The 16234-nt window shown below is 37.1% G+C and overlaps 2 protein-coding genes across 3 annotated transcripts; both read left to right on the top strand.

The window, feature by feature from the left end:
- Positions 1-6812: 6812 nt before the first annotated feature.
- On the top strand, positions 6813-9753 carry LOC127662842 (neudesin-like). Of its 2 annotated transcripts, XM_052154216.1 has the most exons (4): positions 6813-7104; positions 7236-7294; positions 8396-8501; positions 8775-9753. In XM_052154216.1, exons 1-4 carry the CDS (start codon positions 6964-6966, stop codon positions 8949-8951), a joined length of 483 nt encoding a protein of 160 aa, XP_052010176.1. In that variant the 5' UTR covers positions 6813-6963; the 3' UTR covers positions 8952-9753. The 2 variants fall into 2 exon arrangements, 1 of the variants encoding a protein (XP_052010176.1); XR_007972925.1 differs by lacking the exons at positions 8396-8501; positions 8775-9753 and adding an exon at positions 7819-8192 and having other exon boundaries at positions 7236-7297.
- A 1587-nt stretch (positions 9754-11340) lies between these two features.
- tagapa (T cell activation RhoGTPase activating protein a) lies at positions 11341-15665 on the top strand. The gene is made up of 10 exons (XM_052154204.1): positions 11341-11436; positions 11799-11877; positions 12022-12075; positions 12459-12528; positions 12717-12880; positions 13015-13176; positions 13304-13413; positions 13509-13677; positions 13927-14035; positions 14347-15665. The coding sequence occupies exons 2-10, from the start codon at positions 11851-11853 to the stop codon at positions 15408-15410; spliced, it is 1929 nt and encodes a 642-aa protein (XP_052010164.1). The 5' UTR covers positions 11341-11436; positions 11799-11850; the 3' UTR covers positions 15411-15665.
- The last annotated feature ends 569 nt before the right edge of the window (positions 15666-16234 follow it).

A 16234-nucleotide genomic window follows, 5' to 3' on the forward strand; every position in this document is an offset into this window, starting at 1 on the left:
TTTATAACCATGACAGAACAAGAAAAAATTAACATAATACTTGGAGAGGGACACACAGCAGCACTGACTGCAAGATACGTTTTAACATGTCACAGCCTGAGAGACAGTGGGTGAATCTGTGTTATGTGTTTTACCCCCTTGTGTCACCCCAATGTTCACCACAGTGACCCTCAGTTTATGTGTGTATATTCATTTATGTGTAAGTATACGTCAGATTTCTTCAGCTATTTTAACACTGTGGTCTTCAGCAGTTCTGATCTTGTTTTTTTATTTATTTCTATTATTTATTTTTACATTTGTTAAATTGTTCGACTAAATTTAATTATAGATGTAGTTCTGTCTTTATACAGCCTCTGCTTTGGCAATATTGTACTGTTTAAACTCATGTCAATTAAGCTACATTGAATAGAGAGAGAGAGAGAGAGAGAGAGAGAGAGAGAGAGAGAGAGAGATTGATTGATTGATTTGTAGACAGCTGTCTGACACCTTTGTGCGTTTGTCTTTTTGTTTCAGTTTTATATTAAACTATTATTTATATTGTCATGCCGGTTCTCGCCTCCTCCTTTCCTTTAACCCCTTTACAAATATTAAGTTGCCTATGCCAATAGAAAAAGGCCTTTTTAATATGATCATGTTGTATTATAGGTATGACACAATCAAAATACTACTGTTAGGCCTAATATTTTTATCATTATTGCTTGATTGTCCCTTACAGTGTGTTCTTAAATATAAGACATATCACAGACATTATTCTCTCATCACTGGGAATACTTGGTATTCATATAGCCTACAGCGGCAGATGCCATGTAAATTCACTGGCATCATTCATAAACAGCGGCAGATCCCGTAGAAATTCACTGGCATCATTCATAAACAGCTGCAGATGCCTCTTAAATGCAGCAGCATCATCCATAAACAGAGGCATATGCCATTTAAATTCAGTGGCACCAGCCACAAACAGGGGCACATGCCGTAAAGTCAGCGTTATGTGCCGCTGCTAGATGCAGCTTTTAGATTCCAGTTTACTGCAAATTTGGTGCAAATTCGCCACAGATAATTTTCACATGCTTGCTGCAAACTTGCAGCAAATTGTCCATTATTGAAAAGGTTTGCTGCAGGTTAACCACTACTGAAGAGCTGCAAACATCTGGCAAACATTTGCGACGAATCACAAGCTCATTTGCATGTATCCAAGCGCTCGCATCTGCGTTCATGTTTTAGTATTCATTTTTCGTAAAGAAAAAAAAAAAGACGCAATGAATGTAAATGGTGTCTGAGGCTGTCATTCTGTTTAACATCTTTTGTGTTTTTGAAACAATATGAGGGTTAATAAATGATGACAGAATTTTCACTTTTAGATGAACTATCCCTTTAAATTTGAGAGATACTGTAAAAAATAAAGAAGAGAAGAAGCATTCTTAAGGCATGCCTTGTTGAATGCTATGGGCATGAGATTGTTGTCCCCGATATCGTCATCTGTAATACAGTGAATGCTTGTTTCAAAACAATATATAGGCCTACAGTGAAAAATAAAGATACAATTAAAGGCATACAGATATAAACACATTAAATTAAAGTCCAGACCTGGTAAAGGATCACTACTGGCTCCATCATTCTCCACTTTGGAAACGTCATTATTCTGGTTAGATTAATTTGGCCCAATACTGTCCTCACTATTAAACTACAATGTAATAAGCAACTTATTTCTCACATGCACTTTCTCAATGGACATACATATACAGTTTATTTCCAAGTTTTATTTATTGGTTGATTACTGACATGTCTACAGCAGCCAGACATAACATAAGTAGTGTGCACACTACTCTGGGTTCAATACAAGTTAAACTCAATCGACAGAATTTGGGGTATAATATTGATTGCCACAAAAATGAATGAGAAGGGGTTCAATCTTTAGCTAGCTGGCAGGAGCCGCCGCTGGTGGATCACGTGACCTGCCACCAACCACTGGCAGATGGGGAGACAACAGTGGCTGCTCACAAGACCTGCCGTACTAGCAGGAGGCAGCCACCTAGTGGCAGGTCATGTGACCATCCATATCGGAAAGTGCCAGATTTACGAGGATTTTTAATCTCTTGAATCTATTTCCCTTCCTTCTACTGTCACTCTAAGGAATTATAATAATTTATTCTCATGGATCTAATCTTGGCTATAGTCATGGATCCTGGATTTTTTATGGAACTTGCCTTTAAAGAGGTCGAAGTACCATGATCAATGTCCACCGCTATTGCGTTTATAGCTCTGAAGTTTGTATTCCACCTTCGGCCCTCTACAAGGAATTACATTAATTTATTCTTATGGATCTATTCTTTTTATGGAATTTATTTGTCTTAAGAGCTGTTTAGGTAGGGAAGGAGGTATTGCCCCAAGTGAAGGAGTTCAAGTACCTCGGGGTCTTGTTCACGAGTGAGGGGACAATGGAGCGGGAGGTTGGCCGGAGAATCGGGGCAGCGGATTGCACTCGCTCTATCGCACCGTTGTCACGAAAAGAGAGCTGAGCTGGAATGCAAAGCTCTCGATCTACTGATCAATTTTTGTTCCTACCCTCACCTATGGTCATGAAGGCTGGGTCATCACCGAAAGAACTAGGTCACGAGTACAAGCGGCCGAAATGGGCTTCCTCAGAAGGGTGGCGGGCTTCTCCCTTAGAGATAGGGTGAGGAGCTCAGTCATCCGTGAGGAGCTCGGAGTAGAGCCACTGCTCCTTTGCATCGAAAGGAGTCAGTTGAGGTGGTTTGGGCATCTGGTAAGGATGCCCCCTGGCATCCTTCCTAGGGAGGTGTTTCAGGCACGTCCAGCTGGGAGGAGGCCTCGGGGAAGACCCAGGATTAGGTGGAGAGATTACATCTCCACACTGGCCTGGGAACGCCTCGGGGTCCCCCAGTCAGAGCTGGTTAATGTGACTCGGGATAGGGAAGTTTGTGGCCCCCTGCTGGAGCAGCTGCCCCCACGACCCGACTTCGGATAAGCGGTTGAAGATGGATGGATGGATGGAAGAGCTGTTTAATGACCATGGCCTTAACTGATCAGAAACATCCGCTCGCACTGGTCGGTAAATTCAGCCAGCCACTATTGCATTTAATAACCCTGACTTCTGCAATATTCCATCCATTATCAACCCCAAGGAATAAAATGAATTAATTAATGCATAAGAGAATAGATCTGTATAACAACATAATATTAATAGGCTTCACTTCACCTTCACTTGTCAAAACAAGTGAAAAATCTACAAGTGCTGAAGAAGTAATCCAAAGTATTTAGAATACGTTACTGACCTTGAGTAATCTAACGGAATACCTTACAAATGACATTTTACAGCATACATTCTGTAATCTGTACTGGAATACATTAACAAAGTTACCATGAACAGGAACAATAATCATAAGCTTCAAAGTGAAATAAAAATTATTTGGCTATATTAGCAAATACTTGTGCAGGATGGGAACTATTTCTTCTTCCTCTCATTTTAACAAGCACTCTGAAAGACACAAGCACTTGCGCCGTCACAAGACTCATTCAAACAAGAGGGATCAGTGCCTTGTAGAGGTAATGGAGTAAATTCACACTAAAATAACATAACATCTAAAGGTGACATTTCTTATAATGAGTGTTTGTGTGTAATTGTTGTTAATTATTAAAAATAATCATGATTTTGCTACAGTAATATTGTAGTAGTATCCATGGTTAATTGTGTGGTAGCAATGTTTTAACTAAATCCCATGGTTAAACTAGAGTTACTGTAGTGAAACCATGGTTCATTTTTGTAAGGGTAAACTAAACAGAAGTTTAATCATTTTCTGTGAAGTCTCACAAATGTAAAAAAAAAAAATTACTTGAATGATTAAATTACCCATTGTATCCGAAGAAATAAAAAATATATTGTCTATATTTTAATAGAAGTATCGTATTGGTATCAATGATTTTGGACTTTCAATTATTGGTATCAGATCGAAAAGAAAACAAGTGATATCGCCCATCACCACTATAAAATGAAAATGCGAAGACAAACTAATTATAATAGTGATATTTTTAATATATTTTACATTTGCCTTTTAGAACATTTTAATTTATTCATTCATTTTATTAATTTTTTTATAGTTTTAACAGTGGTATTTGTAACAAGACCATAGTAACCCTAACCCTAACACATGAAAGCATGGATCTACTTCACTACTATGGTTAGATGCAACATGATTACTACAAAACAAACTGTAGCATTTTTGTAATTATAAACAGTAGACCTACTCTAAACACATGTAAAACATTAAATACAAAATATATATATATTTATAAATTGTAAGAAAATGTGTTATATTCCCTCACTCCCCTAATGTAGCCTGACAAATTTAATAGAGCTGAAGTAGTGACATGATAATATTTTTTAGCAATCGATTTCTACCTACAGTTAGTGTTACTATAGTAAATTCAAGGGTGGTCATGTAGAATTCTGTGATGAAATCAAATGGTTTCCGCTGCTCGTGCTGTGCTTCTCTGCGAGTTTAAGAGCTCGAGCTTTAAGCGCTTTGCGCTCGTGCTGCTCCCTCAATTAAACAATATGCGTGTTCATTTTAGTGTAATAAAATCACTTATACTATCATTTTCTGCGAAGTTATAACCAATTTTGCAACTTAGTTGCGATGACGTGTAATGTCAACAAACACTAAAATAACAGTAAAAATAACAATCTATCAACTTCACAGCTCAGTTGTAACCGAAGAATTAATGTAAGTGCTTTTATAAAATCATCAGCTTCACGTTTCCTTTAAACCCTCCAGAAATTGGCCATATTGACTTCCTACAGTAAGTGCCTTACTGTATCCTCGAATTTGATATTTTTTTATATATAAAAAATTATTATTTTGGTAATCAATATTTTGCCACAAATGTTTATAATGCTTAAATGCTTAATTTGTACTAAAGCGGCATATTCTTTTAAAATGTGGCAGACAGTAGCAGACATTTGAGGTTCCACAGACTGCCACACTTGAACACATTAGATTATTTGAAGCACCTTCTAATCAAAGGTGTGTCCAGAGACTCTTCAAAGGGTTCCACCAGTGTGACTATATCTGAGGAACCCCAAAATGATTAGAGATTTTTGTTTTGTAGGCTGATGCAAGTGGATAGAGACATTCCTATATTTTATACTTTTGCTTGATATTATACAAGCATATTCATGTATCCACAACATTTGAATTAGAATATAATCATAAACTTCACATTCATGAAACTAGAATATGGCATTATCATTGTATAAAGACTCCGTGTATTCCCTGTATGTCCATCCTTGTATTCCTATGTCGTATACATGTTACCAGACACAAGCCTTAAATGTTCAATGTGTGTGTGTTAGAAGATTACTTCATGCTTCTCTATCCTTGTAAATGGTTTGTTAAATGGTTTGTGTTTTCTGTGCCCAACATTCCTGTGAGAAACTGGAGCGCTGTTTTGGAAAAAGTATATGAACTTGTTGCCCTTTTGACCTGATGAGGATTCAGAGCTGAATTCAGAGAGCTTGGTGCTAACTTAGATATAACTAGGTGTTACTGTTACAAGCAATGTGCAGACGGGAATCTTGCACATATCCACATATAGGATAAGACACACATCACAATCCCGGTTCTCAAGGCCACTTAACTGCACTTCACACTTCAATGGGTCATAACAATATGTCCTTAAAACCTTGAGTTAACTCCAAACCATGCAAAACGCGCTGTACCAAATAAGGAATCTTCTTGGCACAGTCTCAAGAGGGTATAAATACATTAACTTAATTTATGGTCCTCAGAGAGACTAACAACTCAACTCTCTCGCTCTTCGCATCTGATCTCCATCTTTGAGGCCTCATCTTTAACTTTGACTTCTTTCATTTAATTACTTAGTTCATTTTCACTAGACAAGACATATTATTGTCAGATTAATTCCAGGATTTAGTCCTTGGATATATCCTTAAGATATATCTACTTTACATTACTGAACCAAACGTAATTATTATTTTTTTAATCTCTTTTATTACATTTAATCTCATTAATTAATATTCTATTTATTTTACTAATTTTTGTAAAAAATAAAATGTGTTATTCCTTCTACAAATCATCAGATTTATTGAAGTCATTTGATTTTCCATCTGCTGGATCTCACTGCATCATCGGCTTTACATGTTCCGCTGCAAGCGTTCCGCTGCGATCACATGACTGCAGTTGTACATCTCTGCACACAGATCCTGTTATTACGATCACAACCGCTGAATCTAAACTGCGGAATACTGATAGCGCGCGCAGCCAAAGAAACACAAAATAAGCTTGTGCTCGACCTGGAACAAACCACATTTCATACATGAGTTTCATTACCTCCTGACAGGATCGAAATGTATCTCTGCTGATCATTTTACTTCACCTCTGACAATTTCGGGCATTTAAAGTGTGCTGTCAACTTGCCGTATATTTCACAAGTAGTGAGAAGAATATTGTATATCGTTAAATCAACAATTCGTCGTAAAATAGCCAAACAAACCCCGTTGTTTTCTACTAAGTGCCGGTTTAGGGATATTTTAAGTATATTAATGCTCAGACGGTTTTTTCGGGAGTGGACGTCACTTCCTGACCATCTCACGTGAACTATAAAACAGAAACTGAAGCCAAATGGAAGTTTAGAAACTTCCCAAAGCAGAAGTGGCCACTTCATATGCATTGCAAAACATTAATGGCCACGGCCCCAAAACAACGCTACATTTCAATGCGAAACTAAGTCCGAAAGCACCAGCTACAGGATCCTGTCCGAAACAAATCGAGCGTTTCCCACATGCACATTGTAAAAACTGATCTGAGATCATCGTATGAAAAACCGAATGGAAACACACAAACCCTCCCGTGACAACAAGGAAACTGAAGTGGAATACTAACCCTACACCTTGTTCCAGTTCCAGCAACTAATAAGTAGTCCAAAATGTTTTACACACAAAGTGTTTTACTCTTCGTGTTACTTAGTGGTTGTTCTGCAAATGAGAGTACGTTAAACCTAAAACCCGCATCGATACCGGTGCGCTTGTTCACCGAGGAGGAATTGAAAAGATACGATGGGAGCGAGGTATGTGTTAAAAGAAACAGTACTGTACTGGTCCTTTGTGAAATCTCTGAGAAAGTTAACTCAATGCAGGTTATAATTTATTGCAACATGCATTTACTGAACTGTTTTAAACGTGCCCGCTCCTCTTACAGGAAGGACAACCAATTTACATGGCCATTAAAGGAGTTGTGTTTGACGTCACAACGGGAAAAGGGTAGATGGATTTAAGCATGAACCCTTCATGAACATGCATTAGACACTTATTTATTTATTTTTTTTAAACATAAATAACTATTTATATTTTGTTTAAAGAAAATCAGCCTATTTTAAGACCACTGATATTTTATGAAATATTAATTAAAATCATATTCTCATTACTGTAAAATGTAAGAAACATTGTCAAAATGGCACAAACTTACCCTCAAATGAATGTGACATTAAATAAACAAGAATTAGGTCAGAAGTAATCTAAAAGCAATTACATTTGATTACCTTAAAATGTAATCCATGAGATTACGTTAGTACAATTTTAGTAATGGTATTTGTAATCAGATTGCAACTACAACTAATCTATCTGTTACTGTATTACAGTAATAAGAATCAAGTTAGAATAATCTCTAAGATTAATTATGACAATTAAAAAAAATCAAAGTTATGCATTGTGGAAATGAGATTTTGTCACAAAAACAATTTCACAATGAGAAATCGTTTTTTTCTCTCCCCTTTTCACCCCAGTGTGCCCGAAGTCCTCGTGGTGGCATAGTGACGAATCTCAGTTGCATCTCACGCATCTTATTACGTGGGTTGTGAAGTGCATTACCACAGAGATATAGCGTGAGTGGAGGCCCACGCTATTCTACGTGGCATCCACGCACAACTCGCCACATGCCACACTGAGAGCGAGAACCACACAGTATAGCGACCATGAGGAGGTTACCCCATGCAACTGGCCCAATTTGGTTGCTTAGAAGACCTGGCTGGAGTCACTCAGCACACCCTGGATTCGAACTCGCAACTCCAGGGGTGGTAGTCCGCGTCTTTACTCGCTGAGCTACCCAAACCCCCATACAATGAAGAAATCTTTTCAAAATAAAAAGATGAAAAATGAGGTTTTCATGACATTCACCTAATCATGCAAACTCTTCTAACTTTGAAAGATTTAGAGGTAAGAGATCTTAGAGGAAGTACCCTTTCAGAGGCAAATAAGAAACAGATATCTTTAGCCTGGTTCCCTATTTTAGTATTTTGGTATGTAAGCAGTGCATTGAAAACCATGCCTATTCTGTCATTATTGATTTGTAATTTGATTTCCAGAGTTTTATGGCAAGGGTGCACCCTATAATGCCCTTGTGGGCAAGGATTCAACCAGAGCTGTGGCCAAAATGTCCCTTGACTCGGCCGATCTCACACATGATACTGTAAGTTGGTGATTTTAACAAGATCACAATTTTGCAACAACAGTTGCAAATTTTGCAACAACAGTTCAGGGTGACAGGGTAGTTTTGAAATAGGTCAAAGAAATCCTATCTAGGCTTTTCCTGCATGAAACTGAAACATTCACTTTCTGTTTCCTCAAACGGAACTGTTGTATGATGGAATAGGCCACTGGATTCCACCAGACTTTTAGTGCTTGCTTGCTGTTGCCTTATGGTTTTCTAAACTTTTGCCTGTCTCTTTTTTCAATTTTTCAGACCGGCCTTACAGAGAAACAACTAAAGTCCCTAGAGCAGATATTCACAGGCACATACAAAACAAAGTACCCCATCGTGGGATACACCAGCAGACGCATTCTCAATGAAGATGGCAGCCCTAATAAAGACTTCAAACCTGAAGACCAATCTAATTTGAGCATTAGAGATGAATTTTGATTCTAAGACAGATTTTAAACTAAGTACAACAGAAATGTTCTTTATGATTAAACAACCCAATGATATAGTGCAATTCTCAATCTCTATCATAGTTATTTGTGACACCTCACTGTAATCTAGGTGGGCAGGTGTTGATTTTTTTGGTGCCGTATGGTGGTCTTGCTGCCCACAGTCTTGAAAAAACTATGACATACTGTCACACTTGGGTTTTTCCCTGGTGGGCCGGTTTGAAGGTCATTCAAATGAGGCCACCTACAGGTGTGATATATGTATATATATATTAAAAAAAAAACTTTACTTAACTATTTCTTTCTTTTTTTATTGTTGTAAGAAATTACATGTTTAAGTTGCAAAAAGTCTACTGTTGTAAACATGCATTAGATCACTTGGTTCCTTTCACTGTACACAAGGGGAAATTTGGTGATTCACATCAGTTACATTTAGAAATTGAAATTGCTTTGTGGTCAGGGGTTTGATGTTATATATTAAGAAGTTAAGTATTGATGTTTGTCATTCCTCAATTCAATAACATGTTTTACTCGAACACCATCTCAGTCATAATTATAGTGTTTGTGTCTGTTTTCTAAGATATGACCACGATGACAGAAATGTTTCACTCCACTCTGAGAGAGATATGTTTGTCACGACTTCGCTTGTTGTATAATTGTCATATTAGTGTAATAATATATGGATATTTTTGGTCTGAATGGAATGTACTGTAGTTAAATTAGACTGTTCTATGAACTTGAATTGGACCATAGTAATGATGTGACAACAAGCATAAAGAAATAAATGATATGATATTGAGTAGACTCACATTAACTTTTTGAACTCACCTATTGTCTATAGAGTCATTTTTGACCCAGCACACATAATACATTATAAATACTGCATAGTTTTTGGTATGGTAACCAAATGTGAATTTATCAAGAACATCAAAATAATAAAAAATATAATAATGATAATAATAATAAATATTTTTTTAAATGAATTGTTTAAGAGAAATAACTATTTAAAACCAATTGTTCTTTCCATTGTCTTAACGGGTCAATTCTGACCCGTATGGGATGAACCAGTTGTGACCTTCACCTTCCGACTTTCTGGAAGTTTTACAGCTTTACATTGTTTTATTGTGTGTAAATGAATCAAATTGAACCTAAAAATATAAAAAAAATTCTCAAATTTAGCTCCTAGCCCCATACTGTTTTCTAGCTCCCCAGAGGGGCTATAGTTCCTGCAATGGTAAAAGACCATTAGATGTTATTTTCTCTGAAAGCATTAGACAGCAGAAATAACGGTTACAGCACCTTCCTAAACCCCCTGTAACAAGAAATGGATTTGTTGCAATGGATGTGCAAAGTAGGCCCATTTTGACTGTTGGAAAATGCAAGAGTAATCGATAATTTATGCATTTTGATTGGTTTTAAATACAGGTCAAAAATTACCCGAAGGACAAAAGGAGGGTAACGTTTCTGAAGACAATAGGAGGGTTCACATTGCTCCGAATGTTTAACGTTTAACTTCAAAACCATTAAAAAGGCACTGAAGAATCAGTGACCTAATTTCCATGGAGATTGTAAGCAGTAGGTGGGTATGCTAAAAGGTATTCAGTCTAGTGTTGTTCCTTTATTTTTATGTTGAATTTCCAATAATGCAGCTCACATAAAAACATGGGGGCTGGGTGGTTTTGTGAGAGTCGTTGAGTCAGTTAGCAAACACTCAGATATGGAGTCTCAAAATGATGGTTTTTGATTCTTTCAAAAATTCCCTGGTTACCATTAGCATTTACAACAAAATAATGAATCACTGAATCATCAAAGTGCCTTTACAGTAAATACTCCCCAAGTTTAATTCTTGTCCAAGCAATTCTCTTCTATCCAATCTCATCTCATTCATCATTTGTGTTACAAAGTCAGTTTTTAAGAAACTGAATGTGAATTCAAAGTAACTACCAACAAAATACAATTATTTTGATATCGAGCACATAGGTTAGATATATTGAAATATAAAGTAATTCTGATTGATGGCGGGTTGGCTAAATATACTAACTAAATATGGTAACTCAGTTGATTATTACTTTATCTTCATCCTTTGGTAAACTGTTTGGATGTCATAATCTGCATGTTATTTAAAGTACTGGTCATGTACTTCAAAATGTACTTTCTCGCGGTACCACCTATGTGTTACCTGTTATGTCCACGCTCACATGAGTGACGTACTATGTCACACTTTCCACCCTCTGCCACAACATGCAGTTGACTTTTCATACAAGGTGTTGATGGTTGGAGCCTGTGATGCTGCTGTCTCCATTGCACATCAGAATTTCCCCTTTGCCTGCCCACTTTCATTTTGTGTGGTGTAGTGGGCTGTTTCACTTCAGTCTGTCTAAGTCTTTTGGTAGAGTCTATTCTGCTCATGAATCAATGTAGCTTTCTCCAGTCTTCCTACAGTGAACAATTAACTGGGTGATTGAATGTTTTACATGGTGAGTAATGCATTATATTTGATTTAATAGTGCTGTGCCATCACCTGTATTTCTTTTTCAATATTTTGAAGCTGTTAACTTCTTGATAATGTATTATAACACATACAGTGTATGCATCTAATACCTCATTGTACTCAATGGCATGTTTATTAATTTGATTGTATTTTCATTTAAGAAACCAGTAATATTTATTGTACTTAAGCTTTTTAAAAAGTTTTGATTATTCACAGTTCAGATCATGAACTCTGAAAGTTGATTCACCAATGCTTGAATGTATGTTAGGTGTTGTATTGAGTTGCTGAACAAACATATAAATGAAACTACAAGCTCCATATTCACAAGTTCCCATTTGATTTCGACAGATCATTTGACCAAGAAGAGTGTATCTATTGGTCATCACAACAAAATAAACCTATGAAGGTGCTGAGTAGCCACGGCGTGGTAAGTTATCACTTTCACCCATCAGTTTCACACACCTATTGTCCCTTAATGTCATCATGGATAATGATTAGTACATATTTGAATTGGCTTACTTCCCTAAATCTCATTGGCATGTTCAACACATATTGAATCTTTCTGTTTCAGTCTAAATCGTTGATCCAAAGCAATATGGACCTAATCACCATGCCACCCTCAGCTGTAAGTATACAGTATTGATCCCAAGATCTTACGCATACAGCTCTTCTTAACACTTGTTGATTGATAGATTAGTGAAATGATAGATGCCTTTGAAGGTTGAGCACTGTGAACACAGCCTAAAAAAGTAATGGGACAAAGCCCCTTAATTGTCAACACATGGTTTACATATAATGTTGACATAGCTTGCTCTGTTAAGCTCTTGTTGCGCCAACCCCCCATTTACCACAAGTCTAGTTCTGACTGTTGGATTTTGAAAGTTAATATTCACTTCATTTTCACATTATTGCTTGTGCTTTTGAAATGAGATGAGTGAACTGGTTTTAAAACAGGGATTTATTTTACTGTCTAGTTCAATCTAGCAATCTTCTTCCTTGTTTTATTAGGTTCACACACAATCAGGACTCTCCCTATGTCAGCAGACTAATGCCAGTCTGACCAACACCTCCCACACTGGTAAAATAAAAATTATACTTCTTCTTTTTTTAAACCGTATTGCTCTTAATGTGATTTCTTGGAATTTTGCTGTAGAAGAGAAAAACAAAATCTCCAAGACCACAGAATACATGCAGTTTACTTTAAAAACTATGCCATCTAGAAGTTGCATGTGGAGATTTTTACTCTTTCTTTTTAATCTTTAACAGAAAATATAAACATCAACCAAAAGCGTTGGAGGAGCATTTTTCGACATGTACAGAAAAAGAATATAGATTCCAAACAAGCTAATGTACATCCCCAAAGACCATTGTTTGGACAAGCCTTGTCTGATATCTGTGAAAAAGATGGATGCCCTCCGAAACCAATTATGGTATGTTTCCACTAATTTCTTTGTCAGGATTTAGGCAACAATAGTAAATACTCAGTTACTCAACAGTAATATGATTTTGGCATTTTGAACATTTCAGTGGCTCACTGTTGGATTTATCTCCATTTCCTTTTCAGGATATACTTGCATTGCTGCTGAAAAAGGGTCCGTATACTGAAGGGGTGTTCAGGAGAGCAGGCAATGCCAGGACTCTGAGAGAGATCAAGGCTCAACTTAACGATGGGATCAAAGTTGATCTGAAAGAGCAGTCAGTCTTTCTGCTTGCTGATCTGGTAAAGGTATGGACTGACTTTGTGCTATGTGCTGCTTGTTTTGAGGCAATTAGAGAAATTCAGTTGAACACTTATTAACTATATGTATATCTGGTCATTAATATCCATTGTATCAATGTATTTTTAATTACAGGACTTTCTAAGACATCTACCTGGCAGTTTGCTAATGGTGGACCAGTACAAGGCCTGGATTACTGCAATGGAAAAGCAAGATATGATTGAGAAGTATGCAGAAATTAAAATGTAAGTTATCATCTAATAAAAAGACACAATTGGTTTGAATTTAATTTAATGTCAGAATATGTTATGCTAAAAAGCTGCAATTGTTTTGTCTTCAGAGTGGTCAACAAGCTTCCTGAGGCAAATATTCAGCTCTTGAAGCATTTGATTGTTCTCCTCTACCACATAAGTGAGAATGCAGATACGAACAAGATGGATTCCAGCAATCTAGCGGTGTGCATTTCACCCAACTTGCTGCAAGCAGATAATGTAGAAAAGATAAAACAGGTGAGTGGATCATGCTTTTGTACAGTGAAATCTTGACCTTACAGACCGAGTCCTTTTAGTGCAAAACTATTGAACAAACTATTCCTTTTAGTGTCCAAAATGGCCTCTTTTTCAGAATTTTTCCTTTGCATGCACTATTTTCATGGGATCTCGTTTTACATATTTTCCAGAAACAGACCTCTGTATCGCTTCCCTATGTTGAAATTGCTTTTGTTCAATTCTCATGTTGCTGTGGGTTTGTAATTCCAGGTGACCAATCTGACACAATTCCTTATTGACAACTTTTGTCAGATATTCGGTGAGGATGCCCTGACACTCCTTGGAGACTCTGATGAAGATGAACTCAGTGATAACCAAGGTAGCTTTTTTGAAACTATGTTTGAACTTTGCATAAGTGTTGCACCATAATGCAACCAAAAGTTGAGAAAATGTTAACTTTTGTGGCAACACCTGTTGACCAATGAGAATTTCAGCGAGGCAGGTTTAGTTGTCCCTTCAGAAATCTAATTTGTTGTATTCCCACTTCCAACCATTCACTAGTGCGTAGGCAACCTCTACATACTTTGAGTCACCTCATAGGGTAACACGGAGATAGCAAAGCAAATGTTGGCAAATTCTTGATGTGATCAGATAGCGTTACTGAGTATTTATCCTTGATTTCTCCTTTAGATTCTTTTTCTTCACACAATCATGACTCTGCGTACGACAGTAATGACCCTGATGCAGATGGCTACAAGGGCAGTTTTTCTGACATGGACTCTATCAAATCTGTCATTAAAGAGAAAAACCAAGAAGAACCCAGTGCTGTAGAACCATGGACTACAAAAATTTTAATTCGTAGACGTTCAGAGCCGACATTTGTCTTCAGCCAGAGTGTTCGGCAGCACTTTTCTCTTACCAGGAGCCAGACAGAAATGGACTTTCATGACAAACTATTAACAAAGCAGATCTCCGATGACTGTATTCTGTTAAGGGCAGGTAACAGCTTGGGGACAAGCTCTGGTTTGGTACCTAAAAGTGGGGCCCGTCTAGCCTCCAAAGACTGCTCATATTGTTCTTCAAGTTCACTTGAGAGTTGTTTCTCCAGTGCTTCTGAGAGCTCTATCCACAAAAGTCCTCCTATCGCCCCTTCATCCAGTCAGAGAAAAGCCCTTCAGCGCAAACATTCCATCTCCACACGCCAATCAGAGACTCCCAAAAGACGCTCACAGTCAATGAAGACTGCACACATCAGAAGCAGGACAGTTTTTGGGCGAAGTGGCTCAACCAAGCAGGCGATCAAGAGAACCTTGATTCATAGCCAGACTTTACCTGAGGTACTGAATCCCAATCCGGAATCATTCACCCCTTTATGTGAGCCAAGATGTCTGTCTACAGAAGAGGTTTTCCAGCAGGTGGACAGCAGAATTCCAAGTGATCCTCCGAGTTATCAGCAGGCTGTTCAGAACAATACCCATCCCGCTCTCTCGAACTGTGGCTCATTGACTGTTCAGAATGCTAGGTGTCTATCAAAACAAACACGCAGCTGCTCCACATCCCCAAGTGAAGAGACATTGTTTTCTGGGAATGAAACTTTTGATATCCAAAACAGAGACAATAAGGAGTTAGGTTGTGATAGTATGTTGAGCGGAGCCTCATCAGAGTTGAGACAGAGGTCCACATCTGAAACTATGTGTGAAGATTCGTTACCAGTGTGGTGTTATCAGGAACATATCAGAGAGACATATGTGTGACTTATTGTTTACTCTTGTATTCTCTGTTTAAGTGTTTAGTGCAGTTTGCAAATTTGAAAGAGAGCTTATTTTGCATATGACCTCATAATGAGAGCTTCATGTACAATTAAGAATCGATGAACAAACCAATAGATTAATTGTGCTGAATTTTTGTTCTGAAAAAAAAAAAAAAAACCTGAAAGATTTTTTGGGTTTTTGTTCACCACCCCAACAACAAATGATGTAATTGAAAGGCACTTTGAGGAAATGTCACTACATAGGATCTTGAATTTTTGTGCAATGTTTGCAGAACTGATGTAACAGTTTAAATGTGAATGTCTTGAAATAAAGTGAAGACATAAAACAAAGACTGGCCTGTTGCCACTTTATGCAACTTTGAAAAAATGTTGTCCGAAATCAAATAAAAATAATAAAATCACCTTTGCCTGTACAAAAGTGGCCCCAAAAGTACTTGCCACATTTCAAAATGTATGAAGTCATTGCATTAAAAAACTAAATATGAAAACAAATGGCATCTACAAACATTTGATGCTAGAACTTTTCTCAGAACAACTTAATTTTTATTGTAATTGACATTAAATACTTTTTATCATGTCCTGCAGTGTGAAATGCTATAATCCAAATGAAACTATTTTAAACAACATTTTTGCTTTTTTAAAATTGTACAATTTTTTTTTTTTATCGGCTGGTTTGACCTTGTATTATTTGAGACTGGGACATTTGTACTTTTAAAAAGTACTTTGTCACACCGCAGGACCATTTAAAATGAACTAGTGCTGGTTAAAATGTGTTTAATATCACGAACAATTCAAAAGAAGTGACCA

Source organism: Xyrauchen texanus, chromosome 22 (genome assembly GCF_025860055.1).
Source record: "Xyrauchen texanus isolate HMW12.3.18 chromosome 22, RBS_HiC_50CHRs, whole genome shotgun sequence".
In the NCBI taxonomy this organism is placed as follows: Eukaryota; Metazoa; Chordata; class Actinopteri; order Cypriniformes; family Catostomidae; genus Xyrauchen; species Xyrauchen texanus.